General features: G+C 43.2%; 1 protein-coding gene across 1 annotated transcript in view; it reads left to right on the forward strand.

The window, feature by feature from the left end:
• RPTOR (regulatory associated protein of MTOR complex 1) overlaps window positions 1-27,134 on the forward strand; it is a 342,549-nt gene that overhangs the window by 167,584 nt on the left and 147,831 nt on the right. The window contains exons 5-6 of the mRNA XM_060290007.1: window positions 4,862-5,008; window positions 20,431-20,606. Of these exons, the coding sequence (XP_060145990.1) occupies window positions 4,862-5,008; window positions 20,431-20,606 (323 nt within the window). The remainder of the gene's footprint in view (window positions 1-4,861; window positions 5,009-20,430; window positions 20,607-27,134) is intronic.

Below are 27,134 nucleotides of genomic sequence, written 5' to 3' on the forward strand. Positions count from 1 at the left end.
AATCTGCTCGGAGATGGAGAGTTGCTTCCTAGGAGGTCGCCGGCTTTACCTGGAGAACAAAGTGCCCTTCCTCCGAGCTCCTGTCCCAGGGCTCAGTGCTTGGCTGCCTCTGTGGTTGACTCAGCTGTGATGACAGTCTGATGAAGCATGTGGCTTTTTTTTTTTTGATGTTTAATATAACCTGACAGATAAAGTAGAGTGTAATGAATAAATTATTTAAAACCTATTTCTATGTTGGAAATGAAAACATGGCCTTGAGTATGTTTTTTCAAGAGAAAGGAAAGACACTTTGATTAGGAATTCTCTGTGCTCATAGTTTTTGGTGGGGGGAGAAACCAAACCATTGCCTGAAAGGCTGTGGAGTGTTTCTGGGAGCCTTCAGTGCGTGGGGGACTTCGACTTCTCCAGCTTGCGTAGGTTGGTTCAGCCTAGAAGACACAGGGATAATTGCACGGGGTGGAAACAGTTGCACTTCAGGTGTTGTTTCTGTTCTGTTCACTCGCTGCAGCACCAGGGCTGTCATCCTGCAGGCCTCCCTTTGCAGGTTTGCAGGACCGTGATTCTGGCCCGAAGCTTGACAAACTCCCCAGGATCCTTCTGAGATGGGAAATGAGATCCACCTGCTCGTGTTCCAATAAGGATTCGTTCTCAAAGGCCATTTTCCTCCATATGGTTTAATAGAGTTGATTTTGTATCCCTAAGGAAAACAGACTTCCAAGTTTCACGGGCTTACTAAACTACAGATATACAGCTACTGCTTTAAATGAAATCATCTCTCCTCAAAGGCTTTGGTTCTCACCAGGGGAGGTTCCCCCTCAGGGTGCGTTTGGCAGTGTCCAGAGACCTTTTTGGTTGTCACAACTGGGCAGAGAGGGGGAAGTGCTGTTGGCAGGGCTGCTGCCAAGCCTGATGCAGTGCCCGGGATGAGCCCCACACTGACTGACCAGCCTCAAACGTCCACAGTGCTGGGGGTGTCTGCACTTCAGCCACAGAGGCCCTTGCTGCTCAGAGGCTGCCACCCACCATGCAGCCCATCTGTGTGGAGGTGTGGGTCCAAGCCATTTTCTGTGGCTGAGCATCCCTGTGGACGGTATTAGGTGCCAGACCCTCTCACAACTAAAAATCATGAGGCTAAAGACCAATTCCGAAAGCTCCTTGTATGCTGCCCCTTGGACAAGCATTAGAAAATGCTTGTAAGTGCATTGGTGTAAGGGTGTCCCTGCCCAATTAAAGGGTTCCTTTTGGCCCTTTTCTCCCCCATAGCAGTGGGGGCTGCAGGTGAACAAGGGGAGGGATGCTGCTGGGCAGAGGGCCGGAGAGGAGCGCTCTTCCCTGCTGGGCCCAGGGAGGCGCTGACTTGTGTCCTGCTCTGTCCAATGCAGCATGTGCTGAAGCCTTTTTACTTGTGCAGATAACATGTAATGCCTGCTCATTATGAAACACTGACTGAACGTAAAGTATGTTATAGTGAACCCTGGAGCTTACCCTTTTCCTTCCTCCTTTTAATAGTTGTGTGCATTTTGTCTTTTAAAAAAATACAAGTAATTTCTATTCTAAAAGGTTCCAAGAGAACAGAAGTTTTAAAAGGAATAGATATGACACTTTCTTACCACCAGACACTCCTGTCACCTCCCCAGTCAGAGAATGCAGTCCTTAGCAGTCCTGTGTTCTTCTTTCAGCACCATTTATAGGACCTTTCACTCAGCACGTTTCTGCTGAGTCCTCATTTCATTCAGCTTAAGTGCTGGGCATGTGGTGCTTTACACACAAAACAGGATATTATATGTGAGATTCTAAGACTTGCATTTTTAAAATCATGACAAGCCTCTGACATCTCTCCATGTCAGTGCATATAAATAACCTTGCATGGTGTTCCATAACGTGGGTGTATGGGCCCCCTTTGCTTAATGATCCCTTCATATTGGATATATTAGGATCCAAGACTGGTTGTGATAGTCCCTGTGGGCCGTCTGGGACTGCTGTGGCATCGTCATGACATGGGGCCCAGGCCCCTTCCATCACACAGCTCTGTTGTCCCCCTGCTTATGTCTTCTGCCATGTTCACTCCTCCCGGGAAGGGAAAGAGGGCGGCACTTATAATTTAGACACATTTCTGATCATGTCCCATTGGCAAGAATTGGGCTGCAAGATCAGACTTAGCTGCAAAGGAAACTGGGAACTGTGCTCAGCTAAACTTGCATTGAGGATGAAGAGGGGAAAAATAGATGTTAGACTGGCAGTCTTTTCCACAGTAGCATGTAGACAGCTTACAGGTTTTTACCAGTGAAAGTATTATACATCCTTGTATGTACATTTCTGTACAAATGCAAGTATTTCTATAGGATGGACGCCTAGAAGTCAAAGGTATGTACAGTAAAAATTTTAAGAACCACCCAAATTGCCTTCCAAAAATAGCTTCCTCAATTTATACTCGCACCAACGATAAGCCAGCACCCTGTTGAACATTGTGGTCAGCATGGGGTATTATTCATACTTAAAACTTCTTTCCAGTTTGCTGGATGAAGATAGGTAGATGGATGATTCTCATTGTAATTTGCATTTCCATGATTAATCGAGAGCGTGAAACTTTCATAGTTGTTGATCATTCATGTTTCTTCCGTGAATTGCCTGTGTGAAGCTTTTGCCTATTGTATATTGTTTTTGTTGTTTTGTCTTTGTTGATCTGCAGCAGAAGCTTATATACACACACACATTCTAAATATAAAGCCTATGTCACATATGTTGTACCTACTTTATTCTTAAATTGCTTGTCACAGGTATGTGTTTTTATCAGAATTATATAATTTTTACATTGCTCTATTTTTCTTTAACGTTTCTAGGTTCTATATGTTTAAGAAGGTCTTTCTTACACCAAAATAAATTTTTAAATCTTTTATTCTGCTTTTGTATTTATTTTTAAAATCTGTCCTGATTGTGTGTGGAATCTCAGATGGCAATATTGAATGGTTAGTTGGATTTTACAAGTATCACTTGTTGAATTGTTCATTCTTTCTTCGCTGAGTTAAAATGCCACCTTCATTACAGTTATATATGTGGCTCTGTTCCTGGGCTTTCCCTCCTGTTGATTTGTTTGTCTCGCCTTCCCCAGTACCATCCTGTAATTACCATAGATTTATAGTGTATTTAATATCTGCTAGCGTGAGTCCTCACTCATTATTCCTTCTTTATAATTTTTTTTGTGTTGTGCTATTCTTATACCTTTCTCTTCAGCATTAACTTTAGAATCAGCTTGTCAGATTCCATTAAGGAAACCCCTGATGGTATTTTGATTGGGCACTGCCTTTATAGGTTCATTAGGGAAGAACTGCCGTCTTTAGAATCCTTCTGTGAGAGTTTACTTAGAGCATATCCAAGTGTTCTCTTACTCGTGCAGTGACGAAGAACAAGACACCAGGTGATGGCAGTTTAGCAAGGTGAAATGGCACAGCGTAAGCAGAGGGTGGTCCCCTCGTGGTAGAGATGTCTGCAGCCCCACCACACCTGTGCTGTCGGCACATCCTCCCCGTCTGGGATGGGACTTGCATCTGGTGACGTGTGTGCATATCAAGAAGGCCTCTGCCGCCACCACCTTGATGACAGTCTTCTCCAGGCCTGGTTTGGTCTTTCTGTCTTCTGTTCCTTTTCCCCTTTGCATTAGAAACAATCCTCTTGGCAATACCAGAGGCAATGTTTGTGGCTTAGCTTTGAGGAAACACAGTCACCTTTACTGTAAGTGCACAGAATTGATTTCTGCTAGAGTGTCACTACTTAAACTATTGGTGCCTGAGGAAGGATAAATAAGTGATGGCGTTCTATGCAGAAGAATTGCTTAAAAATGTTACCTTTGGGGCTTCCCTGGTGGTGCAGTGGTTGAGAGTCCGCCTGCTGTTGCAGGGGACACGGGTTCGTGCCCCGGTCTGCGAAGATCCCACATGCCGCGGAGCGGCTGGGCCCGTGAGCCATGGCTGCTGAGCCTGAGCGTCCGGAGCCTGTGCTCCGCAATGGGAGAGGCCACAGCAGTGAGAGGCCCGCGTACCGCAAAAAAAAAAAAAAAGAAAAATGTTACCTTTGAGTGAGAATTTTAGTCATTTCTCTGGTGAGATGAGGACCATTCCTCTCTATGTTTACCAGTAATAGCTGGAGTGTTTTCAAGTACTGAAGAGTACAGTGTGTCCAGAAAAATATTTCACTTAGCAGATTCATGCTAATATGTTATTGTTCTGTGATTTGAAAAAAAAAATTATGGAGCCAAATCTATTTGTACTCCTTCAATGTGATCTAAATCATCTAGAGGATAAAGTGCTTATGGGTAGCTCTGAAATTAAAGGGGCAAGAGGGAAAAACATGCACATTTGAGGACCCGATCAACTTTTCTGAGCTCATCTTCTTTATAATCGAGGAGCGTGTTCTGCTGTATAAGCCCAGAGAAGTTACGGAGTAAAGGGTGAGCAGGAATGGTGTGAAGTAGCATGCGTAGCCTTGGGATTTATAAGAGAAAGCTGTGGTTTGGCTGCAAGAGGGTGGGAGAGGAAGGGTGGGTGTGAAGGCCTCGTTGTGGGACACGTGGAGGGAAATCCCTCAGTGGAGTGAGTGCGCTCCCAGGGGGCAGCGAGAACTGAACAGGGGAGGAGAGGAGCTCGGGATTGAACTGTGCCACCGCCTGGTTCTACCTGATGAAACAGCGTGTGGGCAGATGGTGGGGAGGTTAGTTTGCTGCTGTTCACAGTGGGTAGAGATGGCAGCTCAGGAACGCTCTGTGCAGCGGGCCCCATGCATGGGACCCTCTTGGAGGTGCAGGTGCTGGTGAGCAGGCAGAGTTCGCCATGTGTGAGTCACAAACATGCACTGTTTTCTTTTCCAGAACTACACTCAGTACATCCCCCTGTCTATATATGACCTGCAGACATGGATGGGCAGCCCCTCCATATTCGTCTACGACTGCTCCAACGCTGGTCTCATTGTCAAGTCCTTCAAACAGTTTGCCCTGCAGAGGGAGCAGGAGCTGGAGGTGAGGCCCTGAACACACTGGGCGGTGGGGGTGGCCATGGGGGACTATTGGCCTGGAGCTGTGGTTTTGTTTCTTTGGGTGGGGCAGGCTCAGAGTGCTCAGCGCAAGGTGGTGGGGTCCACGACAAAGAACTTGGAAAGGACTCAGGACAAGCTCTTGGGCTTATTTTTACACCTCGTTTTACCCAGCATCATTTTTAATCCGAATTTTAATTAAGCGATAAAATTAATAGAGTTGAATTGTGCTTCAGTGGGCTCTGCCTTCGAGATAAATGTGAAAATAAAGCAGACACATTTATTTTTGGAGAAATGGACCCCTGTCTGGGCACAGTCTTCAGTTCCACCCGCATCTTAGTTATTGACCTCATTTTTTGTCTTTTGTGTTAGAAAAAACCCCTACTATGCTAAATACAGAAAACAAAACAGCTACAGCTGCCGTTGGTGCCTTCCATTTAAAGAACTGGAGAGCCTGTGTAGTGCTCTGATCGTGAAGAAACGTTTTACTTGGTTGTTTTAATTAATATTTGATGTTTGAATTAAACAGTGACTTCTAAAGAGAAACTGAAGAGGCACTTTCAGTTAAGAGGCCTCCATCCTATGGCCTGCACAAGAGTGAGAATAAAATATTCTGCAGCCTCCAGGGGGTCATGAATTCCAACTGGTTGCAGTGCAGGAAATTCTCAATTCAGGAACAGAAATGGCACTGAGTACATGTTTCCTCAAGCCTTTTTGGGTCTATCCAATTTTAATGTATTGTTATGTTTTTCACATTTCATCAGAGGATATTGCTGAAATAATCAGCAATAAAATTTGAAATTCTACTTGGGAGAACTTAACATGTCATACAGTTAATTTATAAATATTTTATAAATTAAAATGTTTATAAATTAAGCCCTTATGCAGAACTTTGCACCAGAGTGACTGATAAATTACCCTTTATCCCAGTGCCACAAGTTGTTATTGTTATTATTATTATTTGCATTCTAGAATAAGAGAAGGGAAAGGTCAAGTTTTATATCATTAAATTTTTACCTTGCTTTTAGGCATTTCATCTAAGTTTATCCAAGGGATAGGTTATCTTATGAGTGCTAAAAACTCAAAGCACCAAGAGGTAATTGCTTTTCCTCGCATCAAGTAATAAATCTTGAAAAAATATTTTTTTTGTTTTCCATTTAAAATGTGTAAATAAAAATGCCAAAGAATCCAGCCTGATATTTATCCCCAACTTATGAGCTTCAGGGTGATTAAGGAAAGACCAATACATCCACCTTTGTTAATTAAAACATGTTAAATAGGGCTTCGCTGGTGGCACAGTGGTTGAGAGTCCGCCTGCCCATGCAGGGGACACGGGGTTAGTGCCCCGGTCCGGGAAGATCCCACATGCTGCGCAGCGGCTGGGCCCGTGAGCCATGGCCACTGAGCCTGCGCGTCCGGAGCCTGTGCTCCGCAACGGGAGAGGCCACAGTAGTGAGAGGCCCGCGTACTTCAAAAAAAAACAAAAAACAAAAAAAACATGTTAAATATAGTCCCTCTCCCACCCTTCTCAGCAGAAGACAAGCATTTCCCTCTTATGCTCTAGCACTTGGAGTATCTGCTCTGTCGGTTCTGTAAATGTTCTCTGTATGTTGCCAAGGATTAATCAGCCTAAGAAACTGTTCATTTCATTGAATGCGACAAAAAAGTTTTCCATGCATCTTTTTGGGGTGAGGAGGGAAATGTTTAATTGACTAATTCCTAATGGAGGAGAATAAATGAAAAATATGTTATCTGAAGTGGCAAATAGATGGCAATGCAAAGTTATACCATATGTTTTATAATTAGCTCTGACTTTTATCTTCATTCTTTTCTTAATTACAGTGCAGATAAGTCTTACGGTTTTCCATTACACTTACTATTATTGGCTGTTGTTCAGCTGGTCTCTTGCATCAACAGCGGAAATTAAAATGATAAAATTGGCTCCCAGCTAATATCTTAATGTTCATGTTAGTTATTATTTTTATCTGCTGTAGAAACAGCAATCCTGTGTGGCCTCTTAGGTTTATTCTTTTAAAAAATTCTTTCCCTGTCTGCAGTTGGCCAGATTCTTTGTAAATTTATGATACATTTTAACACTTTTATTGGGTAGATGATAACATGAAACTGAAAAAAACTGGCGGGTAAAATGGTTTGTGCCAGAGTTTAAAAAATAAAGAGGGTAAAAATGATTAAATATAATGCAAGAAAATAGTTACCTGGACCAGAAAGCCTCCAAGTAATAAACATTAACACAAATATGAGTGACATAAATTTTAAGAGAGGGTTATCAGCTTTCATATTCTTGGACTTCCATCTCAAAGGAATACTGCAGGTGAAGTAGAAGATGCCTCCATGAAAGCATGGCATAAATTATTGCACACAATTGAAACTTCATCATAGCCAGGAAAAATGCATGTCTGTCCCTCAGTAATGGTCTCTACATTTTTCCTTGTGTCATATTGCTTTGTAATTTGAAAACTAAGGAAAGTCTTCAGTTCTCTCTGCTTTCCATGTTTTTTTTTTAAGATAAATTTTTTTTGTGTGTGTGTGTGTGCGGTACGTGGACCTCTCACTGTTGTGACCTCTTCCGTTGTGGAGCATAGGCTCCAGATGCGCAGGCTCAGCGGCCATGGCTCACAGGCCCAGCCGCTCCGCGGCATGTGGGATCCTCCCAGACCGGGGCACGAACCCGTGTCCCCTGCATCAGCAGGCGGACTCTCAACCACAGCGCCACCAGGGAAGCCCTAAGATAAATATTTTTATTTTTACTAAATTAGTATATGCCATGATTTTAAAAATTAAATAGTACCAAGGGTTTATAATGAATGAAATATGCCCTGGCCCACACCTCCTTGGCCAAGACTCTGCTACTATAGGGAACCTATTTTAACTGTTTATATTTCTAGTTCCTCTATGAGTATCTCTATAAATGTAAATAATATGCTTATACTACTACTGCTTGATTCATAAATTTTAGATTATCAGGCTTTCTGCTACTGTATAAACCAAAAACAGAGTTGCCATTAGTAAATTCTATTTAAAGAATTGGAGAAATTATATAGAACTTTGATAGTAAAGAGACATGTTACATAGTTTTAAGTCATATTTGTTGTTTGTATTAAATTGTGAATTCTAAAGAGAAATTGAAGAGGGTGAGTCACTAACCGCCCCCTCCTGTTTCCCCACTGCAATTTAGTTGTGTCACTACATTTGGATTCCCTATACTTTGTAACCTTTGCAATTTGAAATAATACCCTGACGTTTTTATTTCTAGTTTCGTCAGTAATCAGTACTATCCTCTGGCTTTAGGTTCTTAGCTTCCTTGGACTTTCTTTTACCTCTGGACCTTTCCAACTTCTGTCATCTGCACTTTTATGATTATTCTCTAGTCTCTGACCATAATTAAGTCCCCATGCTTTGTGTATGAGTTGATTCTAAAATATGACAAATATTAAACTTCAACTCCCTGATTATGACCATGTAAATATTGTTCATTGAATGGCTAAATAGGGTGCTATGCTTTCCATTTTTATAACAGTTTTTGTTTCTTTGATTTTCCTGAAGATTTTCTCTTTTCTTATTGAATTAGATCTTTAACATTTCCTCAGTTCCTAAATTTGCAAGGGTAGTATTGAATCTCAGAATATACCTCTTCCCAAAGTTTCTTCTTTCCCAGCTCTCCACTGCCTGCTTCAATCAGCTGTTCTAAATGGGCCTGCTCCAAAGCTGTCATCCTGGGATTTCTCCTTATCACTCTCCTGGAAGCATCCACTGTTTTCTAGATCCCACCTCTGTCTCTTTCTCAGTTTTCTCCTTTGTTCTGCTAGGGCAAATCCTCAAATAACAACCCAAGAACTGATGTATGGGAGTAATTTTTCTCAGGCTTTAAGTGTTTGCATTTGGACTGCTTTTAGCTGAAAGTAATGAAAAATCTCACTATTGCTTTCTAAACAAGTAACAGTTTGTCATTTTTGCTAAGATCTCTGAGGCAAATGATTTAATTATTCAGCAGTACCATTAGGGACCCAGGCTGTTTTTAATCTCTACACTCTGATGTTTTATCTTGATGGTTACAGTACATTCTTCCACGTTGAGCCTGGATGAGGTGGGGACAGGGCAGAGCTATCACATTTGTCTCTCTTGTTAGGAAAGCAAGTGCAGATATGAGACCCTTATGTCTCATTAGCTAAAGCTGGGTCATATGCGATGTGCCCCGCCCCTCATAGTTGGGGCGGGGGGTGGCAAAAGGGAGTGGAGTTGGGATGAGTACTGGTCTGTCTGACAGTGAGTGTCAGCTATATTGCATGTGTTATTGTCTTCATTTTGTCCACATGCATTATGGACAGTTTGGGTATGGAATTTTAGGCTGTTTTCACTAAACTATATCACCCTTACTTCTTGCAATAGATGAGAAGGTGGCCTTGTTGTAGCCATAACCAAGAATTCATGATAAAAGCCAGAGAACGAGTATTTATATCCACAGTACACGGTATATATGTTGAGAGAGAAAGAGAGAATTCAGATTTCTTTTTTTTTTTTTGCAACAGCTTTTATCTTGGTTATAAAATCTTTGTAACTAGAAGAGGAGACTAAATCTTCAGTGGATTCTCTTTGAAATAGTCTTTATTAAGTCTTATCCATTAGTTCTACTTCCATTGGATATTTCCCACGGGCAGTTATGATTCTTCTCTTCACTGAAGACAGCAATGAAGCAGGGGTCAAATCTCGGCCTTTTCCTCTCTTTCTTTGGAGGCAGGGAGGTGAGTTGGTGTCTGGTGGTGGGAACAGGACTGCCTCTCTTTTACAGAGACTGATGGGGCTGAGCTGTATCCCAGTAAGACTTGATCCTCAGCACGATCATCCTCGTTGGTGTAGGATGGGAGCCCAGATAGTTTCTCGGTGGCAGCCACAGCGGTGGTGGGACAATTTCTTCCCCCAAGGATGGTCGACATGCTTTGAGGGAGTCTGTTGTTGAGGTTCAGGCCATCACTCTGGTGGCACCATTCTCTCCTCTTACTGCCTGTTTGTACTTGGCAAGGCTTTTCTCATGATGCCTCCAAATGAATCATGTTTTGTTTTGTTTTTTGTTTTGTTTTTTTTTTTTGGCTGCACCGCGTGGCGTGCAGGTTCTTAGTCCCCTGACCAGGGATTGAACCCATGCCCCCTGCAGTGGAAGCAAGGAGTCTTAACCACTGGACCGCCAGGGCAGTTCCGCGAATCATGTTTTGATCTGACAATCTGTAAACTTCCTTGTGTGACCCACTCCTGCTGGCTCCAGCAGTAGCATCCAGCAGCTCAGGACCTTGTCCAGCGGATACTCATTTTCACAGAAACAGGCTTGGTCCTGCAGCATCACTGGATTCGCAGTGACTTAACCACCCTATTTTCCGTTTGAAATCCTGTATTCGACTTGATATTTATGACACATTATTCTCATGTATTCATCAGTGTGGCTAAATTTTATGCCAAGTGTTTAAACTAATTGTAACAAAAATGACTAACATCAAAATCTTCAGGTTTCTTCAAAAAATGTCAAATGTGCATCCCATAGAACTAGAGAATTCATATTTGGAAACCTGTGGTTCCTTTGCTACTGTTGTAGATAGCACGTTGTGTGGATGTCTGTGGAATTCGAAAATATTGGGCTGACCAAAAAGTTTGTTTGGGTTTTTCCGTAACATCTTATGGAAAAACCCAAACGAAGCTTTTGGCCAACCCAACAGAAGTCGACGCTCTGTGTTAAGGTTAATATTTGTAGTGTTACAATGTCTGTCTGTGATTTTTGAATATCACATGTTAATTCTAAGGTTATCTTTAGAAAGGTATGTGTCTTGGATGACTGCTTACTAAATGGAGTTTGTGTGTGTGAATTTGTGAACATTCTCCGTGGACTTGCTGTCGGGGTGTTCACGCTACAAAACAGGGGTCCACGGTGCTGATTCTACACGGAGCTCAGGCTTGTCCGTCTCTAGCTTTCACGTTATAATTTTTTTCATGTCTCCATTCTTTCTCTTCTATAGCTTCATAGTTACCATTTGTAGGTAGTAGGGAAACAGGAAGTCTGTTATGTGATAATCTTATTTATTTTCTCTTTACTTTTTAAATGATATTAATTTGAAGGGAAGCTACCCATTGTTGCTGTGTGCCCATGGCGGGGAAGGCAGGTGGCTTCCTGGGGCACCCTTGCTCACAGTGCGGAGAGCATTCTACCTCTGGGAGCCGGTGACGACACTAGCCACCCTAGTTTTCCCCAGACACATCAGTAACTCTCTTTAAAGAAGAATACCACCACGTGCTTCCTGGGGAGGGGTGGCTGTGGTGGTTGCAGGACACCTGGCTTCGGGCACAAGGGCGAGCAGGGGGCTGTCCTGATGGTAGGTCTTCAGGGGAGCCTCGCCATCCTGCTGCGCCACCCCCGGCTTCAGCGGTGAACCACCTTCCCCGCTTGCTTCTCTGCACACACTCTGTGCAGGTCCATGCCCTTTTCTTTAATAAAGGCGGGCCAAGTTCACCCCTCTGTACCTTATACTCTATGTATAGCAAGCTATATAGCAAGCTGTAACAATTCGTAAGAGTGAATATTTTCAAAACAAATATCAATAAGAAACCTATTATGTAGTTGAAACACTCCCTCCACAGCACACACACAATTTTAATTTAAGGAGAAATGCTACCATGTCCACTGTTTATAGGAGAGTAAGTGGGGGTAAACCTGTAAACAAATACAGCAGAAATCCCTTTCATTGGGCTGCACACAGCCACCCAGAGCACCCGGCTGGAGAAAATAAAGCCATGATGGAAATGAAGAGTGGAATGGGAGGCTGGTCCTCCGAGTGCTCTGGGAGCTGACGTGCTAACCAGAAAGTGGAAGGGGTCACAGAAACACGCTGATGAGAAAAGCAGCCTCTAGAAGATCAGGACCCTTACCGCCACTGAGAGCTGGTGAGAGAGGAGGGGGCCGTGCAAGATGGAGAGGTAGCATCAGGGGAGGCCAGAACACCTGACGGCCTTAGCTGATGGACACTACCTACTACCGCCTTTTATTTGTGCGACCCTTTGTGGTTTGCAGAGCACTTTTTACATTTAGTCCAGTCATCAGCCTGTGCAACAGAGGATGGTACATAAGCAGTCTCCAGAGTCTTTGCTACTATGCACCTGTGAACAATCCCTTCTGCAGTTTGTACCAGGAGATCCAGTTTTTTTCTGTTGGCACCTTTTACTATTCCTAGTCCTGGAATTTGAAAGTTTTGGGTGAAAGAAAAGTGATTTCGCTGCATTAAAAATTCAGAAACTCTCATCTCTTGTCTGTAGATTAAATGAAATCCACAGACAAGCAAATTGTATTATTAATACAGTCAACTTTCAGGGTATAACTAAAATTCTACTTCCCTGAGCCTGAAATCTTTCTCAGCTGACCTCATATAGCAAATTTTTATGCAGTTAATTTGACAATTAATTATGTATTGTCTTGCAGTATCTCTTCTATTGGCATTGTCAGCTATATTTAAGTCTATTATGTAAACCTATCAAGGATGCTTCATATGAAGTAGTTGCTTAGTAATTATTTATGGATTTGGTCTCATAAATAACTGTACATTTGAATAAACTACCTTTAGTTGTCTTCCTTAGATGTATCTATGATTCACTGAATATGTTTAATCTTTGGTTGATTTGTATGAAATGTAAAAAGAAACAAAGTAAAAATTATTCACCCAAATCCATGAATATAGTATACTTTTTGCAGCCATCATAAAACTGGGAGCTTCTTCAAGTTAAGTCTTAGAATTTAATTTTTTTTCCTAATTTCGTCTATTTTAAAATATGCCAGAAATTGCTTAATGTCCTGGACCCCAGATCATGACCAACACCCTGGGATATCGTGAGGGTACTGTGGTTCCCAGCAGGACCCATCTGCATGGTCCTGCTTGCTATCACAGGAGGACCTCTCCTCCATCAGCCAGAGGCTATGGAGGTAATGGCCCGATGTTCTCTCACAAAGGATCTGTGGTAGCACAGACCATGGTGTTTCTGGTGGCAACCAGAAAAATGGCAGCACTAAACTGGGTGATCACAGAGCCATGCATGGGGAGAGGGGCAGGTGGGAAGTTACCAACCCACTTGAGGGGAGGGACAAGAAGGTAAGTGGTTTTTCTTAACACTGGGGTCAGAAGCAAGGAAAAGATATTAGTTCTCACTAGTCCTCCTCAACATTATACAATAAGACTTTTGCAATATGGCAAGGGAAAAAAACAGAAGGTATACAGACTGGGAAAAAGGAAATTAAGCTATCTTTTTTTGAAGATGAAACAGTTATATTTGTTGAATGTCAATCATAAAGATCTAATTGACAGTAACTGAACACTCCAACCAACAGCAGCAGCAAAATACACAAGTGTCCATAGAGCATCCATCAAGATATATCATATCCTGGGTCATAAAGCAAACCTCAACATATTTTAAATAAGTGAAACCACACAAGTGTGCTCTTTGACCATGGTAGAATCAACTAGAAGTCAGCGATAAAAAGACAACAGAAAAATCTCAGAAAAAAAAAGAACACGTAATTGATGGGTTAGAAGTCTCAAGGGAAATTAAAGAAATTTTAGGGAATTACATTAACTGAATGAAAATGAATGTACATCAGAAAACTAAAAATAGAATTACCATATGATCCAGCAGTTCCACTCCTGGGCCTATATCCAGAAAAACTATAATTGAAAAAGATACATGTACCCCTATGTTCATAGCAGCACTATTCACAATAGCCAAGACATGGAAGCAACCTAAATGTCCATCGACAGATGAATGGATAAAGAAGATATGGTATATACATACAATGGAATACTACTCAGCCATAAAAACGAAGGAAATAATGCCATTTGCAGCAACATAGATGCAACTAGAGATTACCATACTAAGTGAAGTAAGTCAGAAAGAGAAAGATAAATACCGTATGATGTCACTTATATGTGGAATCTAAAATATGACACAAATGAACCTATCTACGAAACAGAAACAGACTCATGGACATACGGAACAGACTTGTGGTTGCTAAGGGGGAGGGGGAAGGGGGAGGGATGGCGTAGGAGGTTGGGGTTAGCAGATGTAAGCTATTATATATAGAATGGATAAACAACAAGGTCCTACTGTATAGCACAGGGAACTATATTCAATATCCTATGATAAACCATAGTCAAAAAGAATATAAGAAAAAAATGTTTATATATATGTATAACTGAGTCACTTTGCTGTATAGCAGAAATGAATACGATGTTGTATATCAACTACACTTCAATTAAAAAATAAATAGAAAAAAAAAGGAAAATGAATGTACGACATGTCAGTACTGATAAGATGCAGCTAGGACTTCCCTGGTGGTGCAGTGGTTAAGAATTCACTTGCCATTGCAGGGGACATGGGTTCGATCCCTGGTCCGGGAAGATCCCACATGCCGTGGAGCAACTAAGCCCGTGTGCCACAACTACTGAGCCTGTGCTCTAGAGCCCATGCTCTGCAACAAGAGAAGCCACTGCAGTGAGAAGCCCGCGCACCACAACAAAGAGTAGCCCCTGCTCACCGCAACTAGAGAAAGCCCGCGTGTACTAACAAAGACCCAACGCAGCCAAAAATTTAAAAAAAAAAAAGATGCAGCTAAAGCAATTGAAAGGGAAATTTATAGCACTAGATCCTTATGCTAGAAAATAGGAAAAGTATCAAATTATAAGTTCCTCCCTGTATTAATCAATTTGGGCTACTGTAACAAAATACTACAGACTGGGTAGCTTCTAAACAACAGAAAGTTATTTCTCTCAGTTCTGGAGGCTGGACAGTCCAAGATCACAGTGCAGCTTGATCAGGTGAGGGCCCTTTTCCTAGTTTATGGCCAGGCCTTCTCGCTGTGTCCTCACATGGTAGAAGGGGTCAGAGAGCTCTCAGGCTGCTTTTGTAAGGACACTAATCCCATTCAGGAGGGCTTCACCCTCATGCATTAATCACCACCCAAAGGCCCCACCTTCTAGTACTATCACCTTTGAGGGTTAGGATTTCAACATGTGAATTTTGGGGGAACACAAACATTCAGACCATAGCACTACCTCAAGAAACTAGAAAAGGAGAGCAAAATAACCCCAAAGCAATCAGAAGAAAGAAAATGATGATAAGAACAGAAATCATTGAAATGTAAAACAGAAAAAGAGAAAACTCCATGAAACAAAAAGCTGATTCTCAGGAATAATCAATAAAATGGATAAATCTCTAGCAAGACTAACAAACATAGAAGGAGAAGATTCAGGATCGTACAGCCATTGAAAGAATAATAAGGGAATAACATGAACAACTTTACATTCATAAATTTGACAACTTCAAAGAAATGGACCAATTCCTCTAAAACCACAAACTACCAAATCCACCCAAGATGAAATAGATAATGTGAGTGGTCAAGAAATTAAATTTGTAATTTAAAAGTTCCTGAAAGGAAATCTCCAGACTCAGCTAGTTTCACTAGAGAATTCTACCAAATATTTAAAGAATTAACACCAGTTTTACAGTCTCTTCCAGAAAATAGAACAGGGAGGAAACACTTCCCAATTCATTTTATGAGGTCATTATTACCCTGATGCCAAAATGGATACACATTACAAAAGAAAAAAAAAGCTGCAGACCTCTATCTCTCACAAACTTAGATGCAAAAGTCCTCAACAAAATAATAGCAAATCAGTTCTAGCAATCCATAAAAAGAATTATGTTCTACGACTGAGATTTATTCCAGGTATGCAAGTCTGGCTTAATATTCAAAAAAATCAGTTGATGTAATCCATCATACCAACAGACTAAAGAAGAACGATCATATGATCATATCAGTTGACACAAAGCTTTTGACAAAATCCATCACCTTTTCATGATTAAAAAAAACCTAACAAACCACCTCTTAGCAAATGAGGGCTAGAGGGGAGCTTCTTCAGCTTGATAAAGAACATCTGTAAACCTACAGCTGTCATCATCCTTAATGGTAAGAGACCACGTTTTCCCCCTAAGGTCGGGAACAAGGCAAGGCTGTCCATTCTCACCATTCTTACTCAACATAGTACCGGAAGTTCTAGCCAGCACAATAAGGTAAGAAAAGGACATCATCAGTCACTAGGGAAACAAATCAAAACTACACTGAGGTGCACTTCACATCCACTAGGATGGGTAGAATAAAAAAGATAGATAATTACATGTCCTGGCCAGGATGTAGAGGAATTTGAACCCTCACACAGTGCTAGTGGGAAGGTAAAATGGTGCAGCCACCTTGGAAAACAGTCTGGCAGTTCCTCAAATGTTAAACTTGGAGCTGCAGACGACCTAGCAGTTCCACTCCTATGTTTATACCCAGGAGACTTGATGTGTCCACACAAAAACCTGTACACAGATGTTCACAGCAGCATTATTCACAGTAGCCCCCAATGGAAATTCTCTTCTTGATGTAAAGGATTGTGGAATTTTTTAGTATCTCCTTGTTTTTAGTTATCTAAGAGTAATAATGGAGAAATCTGGTTATAATTTCTAATTAATCATCTTTACTGAGTTATAGAATGATTCTAGAGCATTTTAGAAAATGATTGCTAACAACTAAATGGCTTTAAAATAGTGGACGGTCCATTTAGGCAAATTCTCAGGATAATCATGTTCTTTAGCCGCCCTATAGGGGAAATATTGGGGGGGGGTTCTCGGTATGATTACAAGTCTTCCTCCAACAAAGACGACTCCTGCTCTCTTGGCCTAGATTTCATAGTTCCCAGCAATAGGTACCACTTCTTTTTAAATTACTATTTAATATTTGATATATATAGAATTATATAAATTATATATTAAAAATTACTACTGCCACTTTGTATCTGCTATTTTTAGTACAGTATCTGTCGCATGATAGATGCTCCATTAACAACTTTGAAATGAGCTGGGTAAGCAATACCTGATTCCTTTACAGATCTCAGTCTCTCTCTGAACTTTGTAAAAATGTCCACTGTAAGTAGGTGTTATTGAATTGAGAATAAAAATTGCTTTAAGCTAGAACTGGAATTATTACCAAGTAGATGTTATTTTCAGAAAGTCGCTTGGTAAAGACTCCTCTGAAATAAATTATTATTGCCTTCATCTCTTTATCAAGATGTCTTGTATATGTATATGGAGAACAGAAGCGGCACAATGGCAGAGTTTCATTTAGAAAATGAGAGGTGTAGGTGCTCCCGCTGCAACCCCCACTCACCTCCAGCCGTGCTTCTGGAGCGGGTGGTTCCGGGCCTGTGTGAGCTGCTTGGCCAGCCTTCCCATGAGCTCTGAGTGCATGAGTGCCACGTTATCCACACGTGTGGAAGAGGTAGCAGATGTCTTTCTTGGATCTGGTTGCTGTGTATCACATCTGAAGATTTTTCTGGATCCTTCCCAAATCCTCCAGAAGGCTCTAGTGAGCTTTTTTTTTTTTTTTTTTTTTTTGCGGTATGCGGGCCTCTCACTGTTGTGGCCTCTCCTGTTGCGGAGCACAGACTCCGGACGCGCAGGCTCAGCGGCCATGGCTTACGGGCCCAGCCGCTCCGCAGCATGTGGGATCCTCCTGGACCAGGGCACGAACCCGTGTCCCCTGCATCGGCAGGTGGACTCTCAACCACTGCGCCACCAGGGAAGCCCTCTAGTGAGCTTTTAATGATTAAAGTTTTCCTGGTGTTTGAGCCTCTAGGTTCTCCAGGAGAAGCCCCTTTGGGTAAAAGCGCATCTGGGGTGTGCCCTTCAGGGTGAGTGGTGGCTCCCAGCTGGACCTGTTCTCTTCTCAGCCTGGGTGCCTTTGAAAAGTCCTCTGAATCACTGGTAGTTAGGTTTACATGCAAGCTGTTTCCAAAGACTAATTTCAATTAAAAGGTCAATATCTTAGATAAATACAAAACCAAAACAATATATTGGAAGTAGCTCATCTGTTGGGTTTTGTTTTGTTTTGTTTTTTTGTATTCCTGGGTTAGCAGCTTGAAAAATGAATCGTTGGTGGAATTGTTTGTCTTGAATGTCATTTTTTAAAAATGTTACTGATTCTAATTAACCCCAGCGCAGAGCTGTCATGTGCCCAGTGGTGACAACAGGTCCCATATGAGTCTGAGGGGACTATTATTGTGTGTTACCACACTTCAGATTATCTGCAGCCACATTTAATGCTTTCTGCCAGTTTATACATCAGCATACTGCAAGGGGCTTAAGAAATAGAGGTTTCTATCAATGATCACTGTGAATTGGGAAATTTAGTTTCTAGTGGACTTACTTGGGATGAAGATGTTCCTGCATCGTCTCCCTGTCTCCTTGTGCCTCCTCTGCCTCAGGTACTTTGCAAGGCTCTGGGCCAAATGCTCGTGGACCACAAGGTGCAGCCCGAGGCAGACCTAACACAGAGGCACTGAGCAGATCGCTACCTGACAGCACCACCCGGCTGTGTCAGGGCTACGGGAGCGCTGCCTCCACAGAGGACAGGGCACAGACGTCCTGACATCAGCAGAAATGCCCTTAACCCACCGAGCACCCCACGTGGCTGCCAGGGCATGGGAACCCACCCCACCCCCGCCTCCCCCTGGGGGCCTGTGTCTAAGGCCGGCTTGGGAGAAAGGTGGCCTTGGTGTGACACACTGCTTCACTTCTGAGAGCCTGAGGCTGTAGAAGCTCAGTGACAGGCAACAGCAAAGATGGAAGGGCTGCAGCATTTGGGGGCTGTAGCCAGAGGACCTGCTCTTCGCTTCTCAGAAAGTAAATTTACTGTGGAAGCAGATTATAGACAGAGAAGTTAAAACTAGTAACCCACACCAACATTTAAGAATATTGAATCTTGGTTTTACATAAATGATTGTTTCTTCCTACATTGTTTCCTGTAATCATCACGTCTGTGCGCAGTTGTGGTAAGGCTTGCAAGAAGCATGTGCATTGGCTTCAGTCCCAGGCCACCTCTCCAATGCCCCTTTCACCGTTGAAGACTGTGCACTCTGTTCCCCTCCCGGAGCCTGACCCATTGCCGATGTCATCCTCCCTCCTGGGCTGGGGAGAACGCACTTCCACAGAGCACACAAGTCGAGACCACTTCCGGCAGGCTCCCCTGGCTCTGACACATCTGCAGCCTCTGCGTCTTTCCGTCTTTCCGCATGACTCAGGTCTGATAAGCCGCAGACCCACACGGCACCCAGACCCGACATCTTTCCTAGCGTGTTGTCACAGCAGACCTGGAAACTAATTTCCTGTGTGGAGCAGGTTGCTTCACTGGTGCTATTTTAGATTGTAGAGCTGGAGCCAAGGAAAGGATTAAAAGTGATTCTGCCTTCCCTTTTCTCTGTGCTTTAAAAAACCCACTCTGCTGATGGTTGTACAATGTGAGTGTACCTAACGCCACTGACCGTACAAATAAAATGGGTAAGATGGTAACTTTTATATTATGTATATTTTGCCACAATAAAAAACCCCTTCCTCTAGAAATTGCAGTTTTTATTTAGTATTAAGTATACTAGAATTTGATTTGTATTCTGGATTTACTATTCCTTCTATTAATAATCTGAAGAGGTTATTAATAGAAGTACTGCTTTTACTGCCTTCCATTTGAGAAGGTTTTATCAGCATTAATAATGACAACACTTTACATGTCGTAATCAATGTTAGGTATATATGAGTGAACACAGCTTTGTGTGTATTTAACTTACAAAGTTCACCCGAGACTGCTGTTTGGAAAAGACCCTGCAGAGCACTCATGTTAGTGTCACAGGTGTGTGGTATAGATTCAGGAGGGTCCGGATGGGATGAGGGAGTGGAAAACGGCCCTCAGGCCAGGACCAGCTTCCCGTACTCATGACTAGGACTCGCCCGGTGACCGGCAGTTCACGTCATTTCTTGGGGTCTCTGTTTCCTCATTGTAGAAGGTTTTTAAAATTGGAAAGAAGACTTACCTCATGGGGATGTTGTAAAAAGCAAATGAAATAATAGCCAGTGTGAAAAAGACACAATCATGCAGACATAGGGGATTATTAGTAAGGAGCAAAACCCAAGACACATAAACATTCTTTTCAAGTTGGGAAACAAACGAGCAGCCGTCAGTGATTAAAATTATCCCTTCCTGCCCCATCTGTCCTCCTCAATGCCATCATCACCTGAAACCCCAGCCCCTGGTCTTCATGGAGCCCCGCCCCCTGGCATTTATAACCCAGGAGTCCTTAAAAAGTGATTTGGGGCTGGAGCTTGTGGTCGACTCCAGGAGAGGATCTAGCAGCTGGGCCTCTCTCCAGAGGACTTGGCCAGGAACCCCCAAGCTTTAAGCCTCGGTTGATGGGTCCTTTCCTTCGTGTCACATTTCCGGTTCAGTCTCCAGTTGTGCGTGACAGTTAAGCTGCTCTCTTCCTTCCTGTCCCCCTGCAGGTCGCTGCTATTAACCCAAACCACCCACTGGCCCAGATGCCTTTGCCCCCATCCATGAAGAACTGCATTCAGCTGGCAGCCTGTGAGGCCAACGAGCTCCTGCCCATGATCCCCGACCTTCCAGCCGACCTATTCACGTCATGCCTCACCACCCCCATCAAAATCGCCCTGCGCTGGTAAGTGGCGCCCACCTCGACTCCCAGCAACCCCCTTGGGGTTTGCTGCAGGGACCCAAGGAATCTACCTGGGTCTTTTGGACCAAGTTACAGGTGTGAGCTCAGGACCCCAGGTGGATGCTGGGGTTTTCCTCTTGGGGTTCAGGATGCGCTGTCCCCCGGATCAGGTGCGTGTGTGGCTTCCAGGAGCACCCTCTCCATTTCGTGGCTAACTGTGGCTGTGCCCTCAGATAGTACCAATGTGGGTCATGCTGGAAAGTGGACTTTCTTTTGAAAAAAGAAAAGCCTTCATTAGTTATAGAATTCTTTGCTTGAGTTGAAGTAGAATCTTTCAGTTTATTCCCAGCAGTAAAAAAAAATAATAATAATGATTTTTTTTCCTACCGCCACTCTTTTGAGAAGTTGAGAGCTCTTGCGAATATGACTGAGGAAATGTGTGGAATATTCCAAGACAGTAGGACCTGCATTTAAGACCCTCCATCACTGGCAGGACTCACAGTGGAGTGTGTGTGCTTCTTGTCTCCAAATCCAGTTTTCTCCCCTAGACCGTCTTGCTCTCTTTTAATATCTACTTTTCCCTTTTATATTTTGCTGGAACCCATATACATGGAGGTAAGTAGCTCTTGGTGAGGCACAGGCGGGACGGTGCAGCCGCGTGGGTTCACTGGACTCTGTGGAGGCGCCTTCCTCCGTTTCCTGCCGGGGTGTCCTAACAGCGCAGAGGCACAGGGTCCTGCTTCCTCCCCCACAGCCCTGGAGAAAGTGGGGAGACAAGCAAGGACTCTGGGGGCAACGACACAGTACTCAATCCCTCGGGAGGCCCCTCGGTTGACTACAGCCTGGGTTGGGGGTCCTGTGGTTGCCTTGAGCTGCTGGTTGGATGAGAACTTGGACTTGCAGCTTCACCTCTGTAGCAGCATCAGGTTGACCCACGGCACCTGAGTGAGGGCATCCACCTCCCACCCCAGCCCTCCCAAATCCCGGCTGTGGATACCCCCAGGGAGAGGCCTCTTCTAACATGCCTGATCCCTAAGGAGCTAGTGGAGGAGGTGTCCCCCAGCTGCCGAGCTCACCCCCCGACTCAGCCAACTCATACAGGGCCTGACCGGGGCCATTCCCCACTGCACCCCACAAAGCATAGCACACATGGCAAAAGCAGACTCCAGGGGAGAGAGATGAGCTAGTCATCGTGCGAGGCAGGACTGTTGTCATGAAGCACAGTGCACGTGATGGGAGGTGAAGGGAGGAAGATGCTGGCTGGTAACAGAGTGAGACTACGACCTGGGGATGTTGAAAAGAACCACATAGAGATACAGGTGAGAGGACTATGGTGTTTGAAACAAAGGACACAGTGGACGGGATTCCTAGCGGGAGGGGTGGCTGCAGTCTGACTTAGCACGTTGGGAGATTACAGCGAGGGGCTAGGCACTGGGGAAGGCAGCAGGAGGAGAGAGACAGAAAACAGAAGAAGAGCAGGAGACACGGGGGAGATGGAAGCTCCCCCATGGAGAGAGAAGGGGAACGTGGTAGAGCTGGAAATACCTGAAGGTGATGCGGACACATTCTTCAGAACTGGAGAAAGCTCGAAGGATCTGAGAGGCTAGGGCTGATGGGAAGGGAGGGGAGTGGGGACCCAACCTCGGGGTGAGGCTGAGGCTGCACGGCAGCCACACCCACACTGCCTCTGAGCATCACTCCTTTCTTCGTGGCTGCGCTGCCCTTGACTGTAGGGCTTTTTGTTCTTTCATTTATAAGTGAGTTTTTCTATTTAACTCTCTGTACTCTGTGATTGCTGTTAGAAAAGGTTTATGGTGCCATTTAATGTGACCTCAGAAAGATCTCTGATTCAGATGACTCAGGAAGTTGTTCATTTTATTCATCGTCCAAGAAATAATTTACTAAATACCAACTGTGTAAGCCCATGGGTAAGCACTATAGGTGACACAAAGAAGCATATTGTCCTGAAAAATTTACGGTCTCGTTGAGGAGACAAGATGTGACCTGAAAATTCATTATCTAAATGGGTGCTTCATGCCAGGCAAAGAAATCTGAACATTTCAGGCAATGTATGAGCAAGGACTAAATGGATCTGTGGCACCAAGGGCTATTTGTGTTTCCAGAGAACAGAGAAATCCCTAAGGGCCAAGGGGATCAGGGAGGGCTTCTCGGAGGAGAGGAAAGTTGAGTCAGGGTCTGGGCAGATGGTGGGATTTGAAGGGGAGCAGAGAGCACCACAGGCAGGTGGCCCCCAGTGCAAGAAACCATCCCTGAGTAGCGAGAGTGGGTCAGTAGAGAGAGGACATCGTCCAGAGGGGTGAGGTGAGGTCGGAGTGTGGGCCGGCATCAAAGGGTGGGCCGCCTTGATGTTGGGCCAAGGACCTTGGCTTCTAGGACTGGTGGGGGAAGGTGTTTATGTGGGGAAATGACTTAAGAATAGTGTTTAAGGAAAATAATCCATGTAAGGATGGGGAGACCTTGGTCAAATGAGGCCTTTATCACAGCAGTGAGATCAGGATCCAAACTAAAGCGGGAAGGTGGAAATGGCCGTAGACCCCTCGGTGGGAGGGCCCACAGACACACCCCAGAATCTGCGGTGCAACAGGCCTCATTCCCACTCATTTTCCTGCCCCTCCCTGTGGATTTTCTGCCCTTACTGCACCTGTGCACCCCGACTCTGGAACTGACGGTGCACACCAGCTGTGCTCCGGGACCCCGGGCTGGGTGCTACACCTGAAGGGGCTGTGGGTGGAGGGGTGGACTGGCGAGGGAAGAAGCAGGAAGAGCACAGACGGGGCCTCCTGCCCATGCCACTCCACACTCTGCTGCCAGCGCAGTGAGTTTAATCTGTTTCTCCCCCGTGTCTCCGGCCCTGTCGTCCTCCACCAGGGGTCAGAAGGATGTGGCGTCCCTTCACTGGCAGCGGTGGGTCCCTGCCCTCTGGTCAGGGGTCAGGCAGTAGGCTTTCAGTCCACCATGATGCGATACATTGTCTTGGTACCTACCCGAAATCCTTTTGGGAGTTAATATATAATTAAATTTTTTTAAAGTAAGCATTTAGTAGGAAGCACAGTGAAAAATCAAACTAATACAGTTACCAGAGAATGGACTTTGAGGTCAGTACATCACAGTTGTGGATGATGGTCGTCAGATAAGCACTGCCTGGAGTGATTAAGCAGAGTCCCAGATGGGTGGATCTTTTACAATTAACCACTTTCTGCATACTGAGGGATTGAAATTAGATCGAACATGACATTTCACTGAGTGTCCTTAGCCTGTGAATGGCAGTAAACCATATTCATGGGAAGAATTGTCAAGGGAATTCTGTACTTCTTTGTAACAGCTGAGCTTTAAAAAAAAAAAAAAAGGCACCAGCCTTTTTATACATGAAGAGAGGAGACAGTTTGCCAGATAGTATTAATACTTATATTTTTAGGGTTAAGCTTCTTTTTTTTAATTTAAAAGTCAGTTTAATATTTTCCAGTGAAAAATGGGATATACATTCTTTTAGAAAATTTACTAAAAAGTAAAAGGAAGGAAAAAATTGTCCAAGATTTTACCACCATTACCACAATTAGTGTTAACTTTTTGGTTAAAAAGTCAGTCTTTTTTTTGTGTAGGTACATGTTTGCATTGATGTAATTAGACTAAATTTACAATTTCATATACTTAAACCTTAGCATAACAAACTTATTTATCCTTGACCATTAGAAACTCTTAGTAAATGTTATTTGTAGTGATTGCATAATATTTCACTGTACTGATGTTCTGTGTTATTCAACCAAGTATAGGGCTTTAGGTTTTATGATTCAGGTAAGCTCAGAGTAGCTCTAGAATAGGGGTCCATGGGCTTTTTCTGTGAAGGGCCAGATAGTAAATACTTTAGGCTTTGTGAGCCCGAGGGTCCCAGCTCTGTTGTCATAGCATGAAAGAGCCATAGAAAGTATGTAAACAAATGAGCATGACTGTGTTCCAATAAAACTTTATTTACAAAAACAGGCAATAGGCCACATGTGACCTGGGAACCATAGTTTGCCATCCCCTGCCTTCGAGAATGGAGCCAGGCTTTTACCTTCAAATGACTGCTAAACTTACCTGTTGGTCAGTGAACCCAAACAATAAATAACCTAGGAAAAACCTTTGCTCGGGAAGGTTCCTGTATAACTAAGAGGATGGTTTTAACAAAACTGCATTCATGTAAGGCACAGTTGCTAAAGAAAGTTATATACCTTGTAAACCGAATACAGCCTTACTTTATATGTACAAAATATGTGTACATATATTTGCTGGCAAGTATGCTTATAAATCTTATTTGATGATGAAGTAGTTGTTGGAAGACATCATTCTCTGATTTTTGTTTCATTTTTGCCTCAATCTTATTTTCAGAAACTGATAATTTTAGTAATTCTGAAGTGAGCAATTACATTACTCTCCCTGTAAGTGATTTCCTTACTCACCATATACATCAATATAGGATAAGAATCCAAAATATGTTTTTTTCCTTAGGCTGTTTTCTACTTACTAGATTGAGTGGCAGAATACCATCTTAAATTTATTATGGATATATTTGTGTGCTACTGAAATTATAACTCAGTGGTACTTAATTTGCTGTGGGACTTGCTGCAAAATAGATTGATGCCCATTGCATTGTGTGTCATGCAGTTATATTGTCTGTTAATGAAAATGGCAGCATCATTTTGGATTGAATAGAGGTCAAGAAACATGTTTCCTTCATTTCAATTAAATTGAGTAATCTCAAGGAGTTTAAATGTTAATGGCATAGTATTACCGAAAATTTGCCAGCACGGAAAGCCTTGTCTTCATCTTTGCCCAGATAGAGAGGCAGCTGCAGAGACACCCCGCCCTGCAGCTGCACTGTGAGACCCTGCATCGTCCATCCAGCTGGGCCCCGCGCTGTGTCCTGCTTGTCTCACTGCAGATGCTTGCTTTGCATTTTGTGACACTTCTGGCATTTGCTTTGTGTTTTGTCTTGAAGACTCAACCAAGAATCAGTCAGAATTACTTTTGGAAACATAAATTCCTGCTGGTGTTTGTTACTGGGGTTAACCATTTATTCTCTGTACAGTTTTCTAAAATACAACTTCTCTGCTAGAGAGCAAACTTTCTGCCTATGCATTTAATCAGTGCTTTCTGTTTGTGATCTTTTTCAGTTTCTTGTAAAAACTGAATTAAAATGAAGTATCTTATGTTTGAAGGCAGGTGATCTAGACACATTAGTGAATGAAATTGTCTTACCAGTTTACTTTGTAGTAATGTCACACTTTGCGTCATAAACCTTGGTGGTAGTAAACTTAATTTGAGATTTATTTAAACGGTTTTCTTATCTGGAGGCCCTCACAATGTGGTCATAACTGTTATCTGGTCCTGCTCCGTAAACCCCAGGACAGTTTCAGGGTAATTTCCAGTCTTTCAGGTTATGTAATTTGTCATGTGCCCACTCTGAGGAAACTATTTTTTCTCCCCAAACTAGACAATGTACTCTCAGTGTTCCTGTCTCTGACATACACGCAATTGAGATAAATATCATAATGTATTATAATAGAGCTCCTTTAAAAAAAAGTTGACATGCGGAAACCTGATTTATGCTGCTAAGAAATGAACTGAACCAGACAGAATGGCACAGGCTGCTGACTCCCTCCCCTGAGCCCAGTCCTCGGGCTGCCACAGGGGAGTAAGATTGATGGGTCCTACAGTGAGTCCACTCAACAAGTCAGAAACGGTGTGGAGCCCTTGGGGATGGTTGAGACTGTTGGGGTGGGGAGTGGAACAGGTGAGGACCAGAAGGTGCAGCTGAGGGAAGGCCGAGGGTGGGCCCTCTGGTGTGCACATCACTCTTTCCATCATTGCCCTGGACAGTGCAGCTTGCCTTGCTGTATCTGGGGCTTGGAATGAATGAAGGAAGGAAGGAAGGAAGGAAGGAGGGAAGGAAGGAAGGAGGGAAGGAGGGAAAGAAGGAAAGAAAGAAGGTGTACCACCTCTCCTTTGTAGAAAAAGCTACACCTTTAAAAATCAGAAGCACTACACTACAGAAAAATAATTCAGAGTGAGGATAAACATACCCAAAGTGATAAGAGAGAATATTGGAAATAGGAAGAAGAAATAAGAAAGATTAGTTGGAGGTATGGATCATGAAAAATACAATTGACGAAGTAAAGAATTTAGGAGGTGGATTGAAAGGCAACGTTATGGGTATAACCAAACGGCAAATTAGAGAGCTGGAAGGCTGGGTTGATTAATTCCCACCAAAGAAGTAGAGATGGAAAGAATGAGAGACCAGAAAGATAGAATTAAAGTTTGAATATCTGAGATATTGATCATGAAAAATAAGTCTAGGTTTAGGCCTCACTATGTTAGAGGTAACCACCAAAAGACACAGGAGGAGAGAGGATTTCTTCTCTCCAAAAGAAGGTAGAAAAAGAAACAAGAAAAGCATGGTAAATAGAAAATGTGAAATAAGATGGCTGAAATAAATTTTGAAATGTAAGTGATTATTTAATTGTTAGTGAGTTG

The sequence above is a fragment of the Globicephala melas genome, chromosome 20 (assembly GCF_963455315.2).
Source record: "Globicephala melas chromosome 20, mGloMel1.2, whole genome shotgun sequence".
In the NCBI taxonomy this organism is placed as follows: Eukaryota; Metazoa; Chordata; class Mammalia; order Artiodactyla; family Delphinidae; genus Globicephala; species Globicephala melas.